Raw genomic sequence first — 15,810 nt, 5'->3', positions numbered from 1 at the left:
GCTATATTTTAACAAGCTTATCAGAAACAGATAAATAAACCTAAAAGGAACAAATACTACTTGTTAAGCACTACTTTTGGTTCCTCTCCACTGTCTTTGGTTTCTATCTTACAAGAAATACTTCTCACTTCAGAGGAAAGTGTGAGAAACAGAGAATATTTGAATAAGTTGTTTACAGAGGAAGGTTCCTTCTAGCCTGCTTACGCAGCAGTTAATCTGGGCCTTGAAACATGAGAATTTATCTTGCTTCCAAACTTGGATATTTTCCCTCTTAATCCTAGCCTAATTGTGGATTTTCATTATCCATATAATTGCCTAATCCTTCCTGGAATCCCCTAAGCGCGCTGTAATTTTGATAAAGACAATTTTAGATGAGTCCCAAACAATACGCAGCTTTGTAAAACACAGCAGGAGGAGAATGAAGCACAGTGGGTGAAATCCCTGCCTCGCTGAAGCCAATGGCAGAACTCCCACTGACTTGCATGGCACGGAGACATTGTCTCCACAGAGATCCTCCAAAAAAAACCATCGTGTATTACCTTCTGCAGCTGCAAACATGACTGGCTGCAGAGAACAACAGCGCAGCCTGCCATGGCTACCTCTTGAGCAGTTTCTGTACAACCAAGTTCACTTCACAGAATCACAGGATGATGTGGGGTTGGAAGGGACCTCTGGAGATCATCTAGTCCAACCCCCTGCCAAAGTAGGTCCACCCACAGCAGGTCCCACAGGAACGTGTCCAGGGGGGGTTGGAATGTCTCCAGAGAAGGAGACTCCACCACCTCTCTGGGCAGCCTCTGCCAGGGCTCTGCCACCCTCACAGCAAAGAAGTTCTTCCTCATGTTTAGGTGGAACTTCCCATGTTCAAGTTTGTGCCCATTTCCTCTTGTCCTGTCCCTGGGCACCACTGAAAAAAGACTGGCCCCATCCTCCTGACACCCACCCTGGAAGGATTTAGAGGTGTTGATCAGATCCCCCCTCAGCCTTCTCTTCTCCAGACTGAACAGACCCAAGTCCCTCAGCTTTTCCCCAGCACAGAGATGCTCCAGGCCCCTCATCATCTTTGTAGCCCTCTGCTGTACCCTCTCCAGCAGTTCCCTGTCCTTCTGGAACTGGGGACCCCTTTCTACAAGGCCATAGTCAAAGCAATATTTGGACGTGCCCTAGTTTGTCCCTGCAGCCACCAATCATGCCTGGCATTGGAGAAAATTGCTCCTGGAAATCCTTGAACAAGTGCTGCAGTCTGTTAATACCTAAGTTGGTGCTATCCAGCAATTTCTGTTCCATGAAATGGTTCATCAGCTTTTATAGTCAATGTGCTGAAAATAATGTCACTGAGAGAGCTGAAATACAACTAAACTGGCTTTAGTTGCAATAATGAGCAATTTGGGTTATGTGGGTAGAAAGTTTGCAGCTAAAGCCTGCCTGAAGATGCAGTAAACACAACTACTGTCATGAGAACTTTTACCTGTCACCGCTTTCCTTCCGTAGCTGCTAGCAACTGCTTTTGACAGTCATTTTCCTAATGGCTTCTGCATTACAATTATCACTTGATTACCAGACTGCTTTTTATCCACTACGGTAATTAACTGCCTCTTCTGGTACTTCTCTACCCTCAGTGATCTCGGGTGTGCAGCTTCTTGCCTGAACCACAAATTATGCTCAGAGAGGTTTTATAGGTGGAATGACAGGTCATTTTCCAATGATGAAAAGAGGCAGAAGGACACATTAGGAAGCAACTGACGGCGTGTTTTCCAGTTTCTTACACAACTGTGTACAAAAGGGAGGCTCACACCTGCAAGTCAGAACACGTTTGGTGCTAGTAACATGGATTTAAGTGTTCAGAGCATTGTTCTAGAGATGATTGTACATTTAACCTTGCAGGTTCTGGGCCACAGGCCAACACATCCACAGGCAGGAGCAAAACCTCCTCTTAACAAATACCAGTAAAAAAGGTCTGTGCAGAAGCTGCCAAACCCCTCTTTGGTTGTTACTGCTCCAAAACCTCTTGGAGTGGATGGTCAAAGCTAGAAGCATCCTAAGGAGATGTTAATGTATTCCCTGCCTCCAAAGTCTGTGAGGTCAAAGCGGTGACAGGTTTATAACCTGCTTCCTTCCCCCATTGACTCCTAACTTTAAAACAAACAGAGGGTCACCGATTCCCCACAAATCTCAGCCTTGTGCCACAAGCTGCAGTGAAAACAGTCCCCATGAAGACCAACCCTTGCTCCTGCACCCCAAACGGTGGCCTGGTTAGCAGTCCATGATCTTTGAGATTATTTTGACTTCCCCTTTTTACAGTGCGCTGTAAAGTTAAGCTTTATTTCAATGAAGCTGTAACAGAAAGATTCCCGTCACAGGCTGGGCCCCACGTAACGTCTGAACTGTACTGTGTCAGGGACGTTGATTAAAAGCTTTATTAGCACTCAGGTTAATCTCATAACCTGATTGCTGAGTCGACAGATAAAAAATATTCAACGGTCCCTTGAAAGTCCACTAGGAGCATGTTTACTGCCTCACATATTGCTAAACCTTCAGACAATTCCTGCCCGATAATTGGAATATAAAAATACTACATTTCTTATAGATACCAACATTTTGGCTGTTTCACATCTAAGGACTGGCAAGTAAGAGAATTAATCTTATATTAATAAGACAGAATTAGGAGTCAGGTCTGTAAGTATCTACAGATGCAGGCTGTTGCCCTCAGAGGTCTACCTTCAGTAGGAGCTAGACAGCTGGCTCTTAAAGAGGGTACAGAGAAGGACAGATCCATAGAAAATCAGCAGCTGAGGGTCTAATCCTGAAATTGATAGGAATCTCATGTTCTATCTCATGAGAGATAAGAGACACAAAATCTTTGTGATGTATTTAAGCATAATCTACAGTCTAGGAGAGGCAACTGGCACAAGGAAATGAGGCAGTTCAGCACCAAGTGGCATTTTCCAGCTTGCAAGGTTGGGTCTCAGCTCTGATTTTAAGAGTGCTGAGCTTTCCTGCTTCTCAGTGCAGCTGAAGTGCTGCGAGGGCTCTGCAACCCTAATCAAGCCATAAATGATTACGCTATTCCATGGGGGGAACGATCAGAGACTGGACTTAGGCACAAGTAATTACTGCTAAGCTTTCAAGCACCAGCAGTGTTTTTTCATCCCATAGTCAACCCCAATGTTCTTACTCTGACTCTTCTTCTTTTTGCTCCTTCAGGCTCTCAAGCAGAGATTCCTCCAGGACTTCCAGCTCCTCCAGAGGGATTCTCAGCAACGAGATGATGTGGCGGATCAGCACCCTCGCTCGAGCATCATAGTACCCTAAAAGAGAGGGAAGCCCAGGAAATCAATTAGTCTTCATCACACCAGATTAAACAGTGAGTGATGAGCTCAGATGTGCTAGAGAACCACGTCACATACAAGCATCACTCCTTCCCTCAGGCCCTCTTCGGCTTCCATGTATTTGAAAACAACTCCTATTATCCAGGGAAGAGAGCGATAAATGGAAAAGCCTTCTTCCCTGCAAACCTCACGCTGCGGAGTCATTACCCCAGGTAATTGCCTCTAGAACAAAAAAAGGATCGCAAATCCTTCGGTCTTCATCCTCTCTGACAGAGGCCTTTTGGCTCTGGGCAGGCTGCATCTTTCCTCTTCGCAGAGAAATGCTGCAGCAAGACCAGTCCTAACTGGAAATATCAAATAGATATATAGGTAACATGACACAGTACACTCAGCTATGCACCAACGCAAGATAAGGTGTTTTGTAAAGGTGCAGCTCCATACTAAAGCTTTATATTCAGCTCATCTTGTTGGCAGCAGGAGGGACTCTGGAGATTAAGACCCCACACCAGCTCCCCCAGCAGCATCGCTGACAATGGTCAGCATTTACACCTCACTGCTGGAGAAGCCGGAGCGGACAGTGCACTCAGACAGCACGCGACAGGAGAAATGATTACCCCTGAGCTCATAAGCAGGTGTTCTTAAAGAAAAGACATTTTAAATTTAATAGATTTTAAATTATTTGTGCCCACTCTTGCTTTTTAAATGTGTTTCTCTCAGTAGCACCTGCTGCTTCCTGAGGGTAGGCTTTTGTAAAGGGTTCTTGGTGCGCTCTGGGATGAAAAATGCAATTTTTTTTCTCGGGGTGGGTGAAGACATCAGCAAGACCCAACTACATACTCCGATACCCGTTGCACGTAGATCATGTATAGCATTTGGCAATCTATTAAGTTTATTTATTTATTACCATCATCACCAAGATACCAAACTACTTCGGGAGGCTTTGATGACGCCACTTCTAAGATTTGTACTTAATTGAGAAATAAGGGTAGCATTTCTCTTCACTTCACCCCCAATATGTGCCACGTCTTGCCAGCCCCAGCAGGTGTTTTAACGAGCAGCCTTCTTGCTTCCTGGCTGCTAAGACACAACTTCAAGCTTTTGACTCAGCCAGCTTGGCAGTAAGTCAGCGAGGCTAGAAAATATATTTCTTTTAAATTCCAGCTTAGCAAAATAAGCAGTTTTGCAATAACTGACTTGTCAATTTTCCATTAAAAATAAAGCGAGCACAAAAATGGTACTTTGTTCTGCCCTGAAACAGGCTAATCAGCAACCAGTGAGTTCTTTCCTGTGAGAACACGTTAAAACACAGAGATTTAAAAAGTGCAAGTAGTGATATAAAAAAGGCTTCTTTTAGAAATGAACATTTTGCTAAGTAGGCAGTCCTTATTTCCTTAATTCTATCAGACTAATCCATGGTAGGGATTGCAAACCAGAAAATTGTTTTACGTGTAATATAATACACGATTAAAATCACATTTATTTATAACAGGCTTCACAGGACACTCTGGAATTTATTCCCTGGATTTTTTTTTATTTTTTTTTTTAGGCAATAAGTGATCTGCAGAAAATTTTCTAGGCTGAGATTTTTCACAGCAGCTTCACTGCCTTCCTGAAGGAAGAGGGTGTCTGCTCCCCTGGAAATGCTGCAGAAAAAACCACCCCAGTATTTCACTTCAGAACTTTTCTACCATCTCATTTGATTGCATGCCAATATGTGATGTGAAGGTAAGAAGGTGAACAGTTGTTTAATTTTTAATAGGTTTTATTAATCATTCCTAATATAATAGTTGCTTTTCCTGTAGAGGATGCAGGGAAAGACTGTGCTGCTTTTGCTATAAAGGAAGCTAAGATAAAATAGGATGGTACCTTGAGCTTTTTGAGCATTTTAAAGTATCAGATGTAAACTCATCTGCATGATTCTTACAAAGAACAAACGCTAGATAAACTTACCATCTCTAAGAGAGAAGGCTAGAAGGTCCTAAAAAGAAAAAAAAAAGAATATTCAAGTTAAAACTGATGATGTAAACCTGGAGGTATCAAAATAGAGGCATGAAAACCCATCAGATTATGATTTAATTACTGCAGCATGACAGTAATTCCCATAAACATGGGAAGCCAGCAAGCTACAACTCTGCAGGGCAGCACAGAGCAAAACCAGATGCTTCCAGGGTAAAATTCTCCATATGCAGGTACAAATGGCCGGACAGAAGTAGATAATGCTTGGTATATGCTGAAATACTCCTTTTTTTTGTTGTTGTTGTTGTTATTAGTGATCCTGTTCATCTGAAAGCACCATAATTATACATGACTTCAAAGTTTTGAGAAATAGGGTTCTAATTCTGCTACCACTCTAATGCCTTCTGCTCGCTGTATAGTCATATATACCCATATTTTCTAAGTAGCAGGTTTGAATGCTACTCGAATGGACCAGTGGCCCCCATTTTCTTTGGCATTCTGGGAATTCATAGCTCTAGGCCATAAGGCTGAACTGGCACGAAGTACTTTTGGATTAAGTGCTCAAAAAATAGAAAACTCAGAATTTATGGCCATCTGTCAAGACTGAGGGACTTGACTTCTGTGTTGGCTCTTCACCATAAAAAAAATCAGAAAACAGATCAATCCCATAGATGGTTTCTCTGGGCAAACCCATGAAAAAAGAGGCCAGTGTTTTTACTACTCTGTTCTCCTCTTTTATTATCAGTGGATAAATTTTAAGTTCTTTATGTAACTACAACACTAAGCACGAGCTCAGTCTAGCTACTTCCCTCTCCTGCACACAAATAAAGCACAGCTGAATTTTACAGGGAATCCTTCAGCCCTTTGGGAACACAAAAACACGCAGCCAAAGATGTAGGATGCTGCCAAAGAGTTTATGATTATTAGTCCCATAAGCTCCTAAGCAAAATGTGTATCGTAAAAATGTCTCTAATCTTTTCCCTACTGCATGAGGAGCGTAGAACAGAGAACGAGCCATCCTTAACCAGCTCCTGCTAGAAGAGGGGCAAACTGTAGATATTATCCAGGCAAAAGTAAGTGCTGAATATTATTCTAACATGAAAAGAATCTGCTTTTGATGAAGGAGGAGAGAGCTTTTGCGTAGCACTGGGGAAGCCAAAGGATCAGGGCAGCTGAATTCCCACCTATGGGTGCTTTTTCACAAGATAGAGGCCCAAACCCTTTGCTCTGTTGCTGCCTGATGTTTTCACACACACCTCTACTGCTGAGTGTCTGGGTGGCTGTTCCCATCCAAAGAGAAAGCCTTCTTTTGTTTGCCTGTCCTGCCATTCCTAACGGGATAAGCATTTCCAAAAGGTATGTGTTTGGCTGGGATCTGCACAAAGCAGTCACCACAGCTTCTTCATCCTGCATCCCAATGGCCAGAGCACTCACCCAAGAAGGGGAAGGTCCTGGTTTGCTATCTCCAGTATGTGAATAACCCTTTTAATTTAAGGTAGTCACTGAATCAGAGCTCTTCTGTTCCCCTGATCACCACACTGTGGAAAAAAAAAGGCTTCTTTTTAGCTTTGGCTAAAATTTGTACACACAGAGTGCAGACTGTTCCTCAGGGTGGTTGGTGGGTTGTGGGAATGGGAAACATTAATCCCCACAGGCAGAGGGAGGAACGGAACTCCCAGAGCCCAAATTCTGTAACTACCCAATATGGGGGCACCACCATCTGCCCCCAGGCTGCAGCTCTGTGAGGAAGGGGTGGCTTAGAGGTGTCAAAGCCCAGCAGAAGGTCCCAGGCTGGGAGTCCCAGGCAGAACGCTGACCAAGAAAAGATCCTGAAGTCTAGAAAAAGGTGAAGCTCGTGGCCTTGCTGCCATCATTTTCCATGGCTTAATGTAAGCAGCCTCCTGAACAGGGTTACTGGTTTGTGCAGAGCCCGTTTGCAGGCAATAAATTCTCCCCGTGTGCTGTGAAGGGAGCCGTGGGTGTTGACTCAGGTCCTGTATGACACACCCTCTGTGGCACCTAATATCAAATAACCTCTTTTAAAAATCTGGCCTAAGCATTTACATCCACGCATTTCAAAAGCTGAGGGATGGAATCAGCTTTTTTTTTTGTAATCAGGTGACAAACTGAAACTCCTGTTTTTATTGCGTCTGTGCCAATTTGCGTTCTCAACTATTTCTAATTGGTTTAGGCTCTGCACGTACGGCTGTGCACTCATCTGGAATCCAATCAGCATTGATTAGATTAGCTCACGAGTAGTTTGCTTTCCTCCTCTAAGCAGCAGTTATTATATTTCAGCTTTGAATCTCCCTGTGAACTCTAGGCACAAGACTACCCACCCCTCCGATTGAGAAACATGACGCAGAAAGGGAAGCAATCTTTATTGAAAGTCTTTGCCAGCATTTTATGAATTGCTGCAAGTTCAAAACCCCTTTCCTCAACAGAGAGCACCCAATCCACATCGCAGGAGAAAAACACAAGAAAATGGGCATTCTAAGTATGTTCAGAGCAAAAATACTTACTCATAATAAGAACTTTCAGTATTTTCTAAACCTATCATCACTTCTTCACCTTTAATTGTTGCACTGCCTTCTCATCACAACCCACAGCCTGTGTTATTGAACTACTGTCCACAAAGGGATTCAGTTAATCAACGTTTGCCTGCAATGAATGCAAACAAATATAAAAATCCATAATCCCCCAATTCTTATTGAATCAATGGTGAACTCATCGCTCATCTCTTGACCTCATGTATCATCCCTTCAGCAGGGCTGAGATGAAGGGCATTCAAAACTGCAGGCACTAGTGCCGACAGGCCCCTGCCACGGAACACAGCGAGCAATTAAAGCCTGCACTCGTTAAATAAACAGTAAATGTTGCGTCAGTGGCAGCTGAATACAAAGCAGCAAGAACACCATAAAGTAAAGTATCAAGATATCACGGAGCTTTGTCCCGTAGCTTGTTTATTTTCAGGTAAGAAGGAAAAAGCTGATTTCAGCTTGATGCACTGAAGTTTCCCCACGCCAGTCTGCCTTCCCCAAGACCCCTTGCAAGCCTCTGCCGCCCTGCTCTACAAAACCCCTTTAATTCTATCTTCCCTTTGTTATAATCAATCACCTTGCCCATATACACGATTGCATAAGGTACTGATGTTGTGGCATTAGGCTGATAGCGATTCCTGATCTTTGCTTTCAACTAATCAAAGAATTGTTATCTCCGGCTTCTGTATTCCACCTGAATCCAGGTGATAAATGTCTGGGTTCTCTGGCTCAGAGCAAAATGCCGCGCGCTCCCACTGATCCAGAGTCGCTTTTGTAAAAGCACAAGGAGACCTTACGCAACACAAGCTAAATTTCACCAAAATGTCACCCTTTTAACTCAGCAGCAACAGCAGGAAGACTTCCCTAATTCTAGAGAATCCATCCTGAAGCAGAGAGAACGAGGGAAACAACCTGGGAACTACCAAGCCATCTTGATGCAGAAAGAACTGAGAATGGATTTATTGATTTTGAGCAAACAACATCAAAACGGCGGCTCTCATTTTAGAAGAGTTGTCCTAACATATTCATTAAACTTAAGATTCTCTGTAGCTGTTCTCCTACTGTTCCAGGACTTTGGGCATTGTAACGTTTGGGTGTTTGGAGCAGATGCTCCGATGCCTTTTATGGAGTGACTAGAAGACACGAAAGGTGGCTGAGATAATGGGAGCTGGTCGCGATGACCAAGAAAGTTCACTCCTATCATATCTTTCCTTACGCAGCCCTGTTCTCGCATCTGCTGTTCCCTCGGGCCGTTGCTAAAGGTGAGTGTGTGATAACAGTTACCCAATATCAGAGCACTTCTCTGCACGCAGGATGCCTTGTTCTTTCCTCGTGTGCGGTACAGAGCAAAGGGTGCGAAGGGACAGTGGCCACGTTACGGCTGGCAATCAGCAGCAGCCTACCCTGCTCTTCGCCCCGCGCGCCGTAACGTGAGCCTGGATGAGGAGATATCCTCCCCAGCTGAGACGCTGCAGCAAAGGTGAATGCCACCAAAATGCTTTGCCTTTTTTATCTTTACATCAGCTTTTACATCAGAACATGACGGAGTAGTCCCAGGTTCAATAATACTTTCTCAGTGAAAGAAAATAAAGTCATGATAACTTTGTTCCCTTGTGGCCAAAGCTGACTCTGGAAAAAAGACTCTGGAACTTGTGCTATTTGGAGCACGTACCTAGAGGTGTTCTGTATTAGAGGTATGGTTTTGAAACAAACGAAAATCAGGTCTATCGTGTTCAGTGTTTCACCAAAATCTGTAGAACACACCTATGAATCAAAACCACTGCAACAATACAGTCAAAGTGAAAAATTTGACAGTTCTCAGTTCTGTAGAGCAAAGGTATCAAAGACACAAAACATTAATTCAACAGACAGTAACGTGCCTCATGTTCATCACTTCCAGGAGCTGCTAATGGAGACAGAGACTGACGGGCACCACACAGCTGCTCGGAAATATATGCATATCAGAAATACTGATTTGTTTCCTTGACTGTACAAACAGGACTTCAGTTGCAAACAGACAAGCGTGACAACTCTCTCTTGCAAAGGCAAAAAAGGGCAAGGGGAGCATATGAATTTACCTGGGTAATGACAATCGGGTTTTCTTTCACGACGGGATCCTTCAGCAAAATCTCAGTAAAGGTTTCTGTGCCCTCACCTCCTAAGCCACCAGCAAATGCTGTCACGGCAGGTAAGACAGCGTCGGCCAGGTCCAGCCATTTCACAAAGCCCTCAATGAACTCAGTCCTGAAGGAGCTGTAAGGGAACAGCAGCAGTTAAGGTTCCCTAACTGGGTATTTTTACAAACTTTGAGTGGCCCCTGCTTTCAGATGTTGATCTGTTGCCATTCACACAAAAATCAGAGCATGGTAAGAAGTCAGCAGGTGGTGAGCTGCTACACAGCGACCTGAATGGGGCCAGCCCTGTCTTCAACACATGCTTTGAAGTCCACGGTATTAAGGGATGCAATTTGGGCTGAAGTATAAAAGTCTTAAAAGCGTAAGAAAGGAACTCAATCCAATTAGGAAAACACCTAATGTCAGGGTGTCCTTTGCCTTTCAACGGGCTTCAGAACAACACCGACAGAGAGACAGCAGGAAAATGTCAACACCAGCAATCAGCTTCTAGGCTCTTTTTGTGTCACCTTCCCTAATGTGAGCATTCATCTTCGTGAAGAGACCCAACACCAGAAAGATCTTCCACCCCCCTACATTCAGAAGATCCACCACCCCGGAGTCTGGTACCAGCTCCATCCACCCCCTTTGCTCACCCCTTGCTACCCCATGAGGTACCTTTGCTCGTTTTCAGGGAAGAGCTGTGCCAGGGATATCCCGCAAAGCGCTGCGTAAGCAAATTTTCCTGGCTCTTCCAGCTGCTGGCCCAGGAGCACACACGGTTTCTTTCCACCTGCCTCTTCAGCCCTGCTGCGCTGTTTCGAAGCCCAACCTTTCCACTTCTGTTCTGCAGCCATTTTCACTTGCAAATTCAAAGAGGAGAAAGCAGGAGAAAAAAAAAACAAAACACAAACAAGAAACAGTTGGAAACCAGGAAGTAAGGAGACAAACTGCCTGTGTTTTTCCACTGTCACGCTTGCTTTCAGTATTAAGTCAAGTCTTTCAAGGTCAAGCTTGTGTCTCCCCCACACTACATGGTGCTTTGCCCAAAGAAGACAACAGACTTTTTTGTTCACCAATTCTCAAATGCCTTGCACAAAATGAGCCGACAATACTTCCCACAGCAAAAGGAAAAGTCCCCTTCAAGATACAAAGAGACTGGGCTCCGCTCAGGCATATCATTCACGTGTTAACATGTAAAATAAAAGCCCTGCACCTGGTGCAGGGACCGGTCTACAGCTGCCCGGGAAATAATTTGCCTCTCTCATCCTCAACCCAAATTGCTGCTCTGCTCATTTTGCTGATGGCGCTAAGAAAGTTGAGTCCAGCTGCAGCCTCTGATGAGGAGGACTTTTAATGGGTCCCATGGACATTGCTAAGCTTTGCTCCTAACATTCTCTCCTCTACACAACCTGCCCCTGCTTTTTCCCTAAACAGAAGATCCCTGAACCACACAGACCATCAGCTGGGCCAAAATACTGGTTTTTCAGAGCATAGATGTGCACGCTTCCAGCTGAACAGCTTCCAGCTGCTCCCCAGAGCTCCCCTGATTCTATATGCAATGAACCGAGGTGACTGACATCAGGCAAAGGGGACAACAGCTCATTTCACAATTCTACATGGGTAATAATCTGCACCAAAGCTCTCTCACATCCCCTGAAATTTCTACTGACTTCAGCAAGATTCAATCAGTTTCTGAGGGGCCCAAACCACCTATTTCATGATATACTTCCTATTTAAATGTTTCCTTTCTTTCTGAACCCTGTAGAAAGTGGCTAAATAGGAATTAGGAGCCCATTCTGAACCAAGTACGGCATCTCAGAGGATGCAAACACCTTTTATGGGACAGTTTTAGAGTCCCAGAAGAAAGAAATGCAGCACAGGAGCAGCTCTTGTTAAAGAGAGTTTATTATCTGCATGCCATCTGCCATGGTCTTTCAGGAAAGGTGTCTGTCTTGCCTTCCCACTCAGAAATTTATTCAAGGAGATTCGTATTTCTCAAGTTTTGCACTATTTAACTGCTGATGTACAAATGCAAGGCAAATTCATCACTCAAGGGCCATCACACCTTTCTCCCTGGGAGAGCTCAGTTCCCCACAACACGTATCTCCTGATGCTGTCCAGCTTGAGCACACGGGTCTAAGGCATCTCGGTCCGTTTCCATGGAAACATCACATTCCAGCAACATGGGAGCACAAAGTCCGCAGGAATAAATAAGCTCTGTTGTTTCCGTACCAAGTAGAGAAAGGAAGGGCCAGATTATGCTTCTCTGGGGCACCTGGGATCAATGGTCCTGGCAGGTCCCTGGTCTCCGGTCCCAACCTCAACAGGCAGCACATTTACGCTTCCCGAATCCCAGCTGGGAAGGTGGCATGAGACACATCTCCCTGCTTTCCAGGACTTTCTTACAAAATCCCAAGATTGTTTTATTACCTCAGGAGCTCCAAAACCCTCATTTGGACCCCCAAAATGCACTTCCCGTCTCTTACTGGGCTCTGATCTTCCTAAAACATCCAGACTTGAAGGACCAATTTGCCCAGGAATAATCTAACACTTAAAGCTTCAATAACTTCACAAACACTTGGCACATCTACTCACCCCGGACACGGATTTATTAGCTTATTATGGAAGATGGCATTGAAAATAAAATCCCCTTCCCTCCTGTGATAGATTTATTGATTTGTTAACAAAGGCTCATATGAAAAGTGAAGCAGCTAAAACTGACCCCGAAACAGTGCAACTGTTTAACTTTGTTTCCCAGTAACATAAAAGATGTGAGCAATTATGGAGTGACAGCATAGTGGCTTCTCACATGCAACTTTATTACCCTTATGCAGCAAATAATTCATGATGCTAAACATCTAGAACATCCCAAGAAAGATTTTGAAAGACTTTGCTCTGGAGATGATCTGATCAATATGCGGGATGTGAGTCCCTCAACACAGATATCTATTTCTTCATAAATAGCCAGGGAAAACAGGCTTGTATTTTCAGACATGCAGCATAAAAAAAAAGGGCAACATGGGATTTAGATGCCCCATCCCTGGAAACATTCCAGGCCAGGTTGGAGAGAGTTCTGAGCAACCTCATCTAGTTGAAGATGTCCCTGTTGTGGCAGGAGGACTTGGACTAGATGAGATTTAAAGGCCCCTTCCAACCCAAACCCATTCTATTCTATCTATCTCTAATTCTATTCTATGATTTAGTAAAGAAAACTTGGGGCCATGAAGTTTTGCCCCTAAATCCAAGATGAGGGAATTGAAAGCTAGAAATACATCCCCGAAGTTATTCACAGCTTGTGGCACTGGAATTCACATCTCTACCTCACACAACGTAATTCAGCAATCAATAGCCTTGCCATAATCTGAACTGTCACTTGAAAGAGATATTTTTTATCACTTTCAGTGCTCACTTTTCCCACAAAGCCCTTTGTTTTCTTGAGAGGTGGTGTATTTTATATAGCGGCTCCTGCAATCCTATTTGGAAAGTGGAAAGATAATCCTTTCGTGGATCTAAAGTTGTACAATACACACATTGATTGTGGAAGAAGAAATAGAGAGAGATGCTGGCATCACATTCATCCTAAACCATGACAAAAGTGACCAATCTGTTAATCTCAAAAGCTAATGAGGCATCTCATTAACCTCAGAGAAGTAGCTGTAGACAATTATTCAGATGGGGTTGGCCAAAAAGTCCCTTACCAAGGTACATAAGAAGACAGTACGGCCAAATTGCAGTTAAGCATCGGACACAACGCTGTGATTGTGGAAATATTCGGGCAGATGAGTTTTCCTGGGGATGTGTGGAGGGCTCCAGAGCCCCACAGGTGCTTACACGCTGGGAGCAGCACGGCCTTCACTTCTAATCTGTAGATACGAAATACAAACACGGAAGGCAATTAATTCAGTCCCGGATAAAACCATGTCTTGCCATAAAAACACAGGGACGCGATCCAGGCGGCTGACGCAGAGACTTGCTCTAAAACAGAGATCAGGGACTGAGGGGGTGGGGATGTGGAAAAGCTAAAAGCTGAAGCAGTTGCAGAACTGGGTGCCTTTGATTTGGTGAATCCAGAGGCTGGTAGCGGCTGTGAAGCGCTGTCAGTGCACAGAAGGTGGGCAAAGCTGTGACCAGCAGAGAGAAACCACCAGGGAATGCCTGAAGGAAACACCTCAGGTGGGAAAGGTGTGAGGACCCACATCTCCACAGATGCTGAAACTCACTTTTGTCCCAAGTCCTCTGTGTTTCATAGAATCATAGAATCACAGAATGGTTGGAGTTGGAAAGACCTTAAAGACCATCAGGTTCTAACCCCCCTGCCCTGGGCAGGGACACCTCCCACCACACCAGGTTGCTCCAAGCCCCCTCCAACCTGGCCTTGAACCCCTCCAGGGATGGGGCAGCCACAGCTTCTCTGGGCAACCTGTTCCAGGCTCTCACCACCCTTACAGCAAAGAATTTCTTCCTAATATCTCATCTGAATCTCCCCTCTTTCAGTTTAAAACTGTTATCCCTTCTCCTGTCGCTCCACTCCCTTATAAAGAGTCCCTTCCCACAGGGTTACGAAGCTTGGGTGAAGCTCTTTGTCTACTCAACCAACTTATTCCTGGTTGCAAACTGAAGCTGGGAAAGGCTGAGATTGGTGCCTCCAGGAGGGGTTACCAGAGGTGCTACCAAGGGGTTGCCAGTGGCCATGTGTGGGTGGTCAGCTTGGCTTGGGTGCAGGAGGGGTGAAGAAATGAGTGGGAGAGGAACAGGAATCTCTTCTTGGCTTTAAACATAGAATGATAAAATCATGGAATGGCTGGAAGGGACCTTAAAGATCCAACCCCCTGCCCTGGGCAGGGACACCTCCCACCACACCAGGTTGCTCCAAGCCCCCTCCAACCTGGCCTTGAACCCCTCCAGGGATGGGGCAGCCACAGCTTCTCTGGGCAACCTGTTCCAGGCTCTCACCACCCTCACACCAAAGAAGTTCTTTCTCGTATCTAATCTAAATCTCCCCTCTTCCAATTTAAAACCGTTACCCCTTGAAATCTCTGCTGCTAGAACACGGGATTGGTTTTATTTTTTTCCACGGAACTAGCACTTTTTGACAATCCCTCCGGAGAGGAAACCAGCCGCCGGCAGCAGAGCGGGAAAGCCGCCACAGCCCTCCCCTCAGGGGGCGGCCTGAGGAGAGGGTCCCGCCCGCTCGCTCCCTCAGCTCGGAGCTGCACCCCCAGCCCTCCCCAGCCCCTCTCCCCACCTCTACCGGTCCGGACCCGACCTGCTGCCGGCCCGGCCTCAAGGAGGAGCCGCCGTTCCCTTCCGCCGCCGCCTCCCGCCCCTTCCTGCCCTGCCCGCCGCCACTACGCAATCTGCGTACGGTCGGCGGGCTGCTCTGGGCCGTCCCGCTTCCCTACGCGACTGGCGTAGCGAGGCGCGTAGATTGCGGAGCGTAGGGAGGGAGCGGCGGTGGGTTTGAGGGGATGGCGAGGGATCATAAAAACATAGAATCATTGAATGGTTTGGGTTGGAAGGGACCTCAAAGATCATCGAGTTCCAACCCCCTGCCATGGGCAGGGACACCTCCCACTAGAGCAGGTTGCTCAAAGCCCCATCCAGCCTGGCCTTGAACCCCTCCAGGGATGGGGCAGCCACAGCTTCCCTGGGCAACCTGTTCCAGTGTCTCACCACCCTCACAGTAAAAAATTTCTTCCTGAGATCTAATCTGAATCTTTTTTTCTTCCAATTTAAACCCGTTTCCCCTTGTCCTATCATTACCCTTCCTGGCAAAGAGTCCCTCCCCAGCTCTTCTATAGGCACCCTTCAGATATTGAAAGGCCGCTATAAGGTCTCCCCGGAGCCTTCTCTTCTCCAGGCTGAACAATC

The 15,810-nt window shown here is 45.5% G+C and overlaps 1 protein-coding gene across 3 annotated transcripts in view; it reads right to left on the bottom strand.

The window, feature by feature from the left end:
• The window catches only part of TMCO4 (transmembrane and coiled-coil domains 4), a 43,639-nt gene extending 28,374 nt beyond the window's left edge, over positions 1-15,265 (bottom strand). Inside the window, exons 1-6 of one of the 3 annotated variants that reach the window (XM_014952065.1) lie at positions 15,206-15,265; positions 13,638-13,802; positions 10,615-10,798; positions 9,904-10,078; positions 5,280-5,307; positions 3,176-3,308 (exon numbers count right to left, since the gene is read on the bottom strand). In XM_014952065.1, coding sequence (XP_014807551.1) covers positions 3,176-3,308; positions 5,280-5,307; positions 9,904-10,078; positions 10,615-10,798; positions 13,638-13,647 — 530 coding nt within the window. In that variant the 5' untranslated portion in view covers positions 13,648-13,802; positions 15,206-15,265. Of the gene's footprint in view, positions 1-3,175; positions 3,309-5,279; positions 5,308-9,903; positions 10,079-10,614; positions 10,799-13,637; positions 13,803-14,159; positions 14,283-15,184 lie in introns of those variants that run through there. The other 2 variants (XM_014952067.1, XM_014952068.1) reach the window with 2 other exon arrangements.
• Positions 15,266-15,810: the final 545 nt, after the last annotated feature.

Source organism: Calidris pugnax, unplaced genomic scaffold (assembly GCF_001431845.1).
Source record: "Calidris pugnax isolate Ruff unplaced genomic scaffold, ASM143184v1 scaffold161, whole genome shotgun sequence".
Classification (NCBI taxonomy): Eukaryota; Metazoa; Chordata; class Aves; order Charadriiformes; family Scolopacidae; genus Calidris; species Calidris pugnax.
The sequence above is the reverse complement of the archived record's forward strand: the minus strand, read 5'-3'. Positions and strand labels throughout refer to the sequence as shown.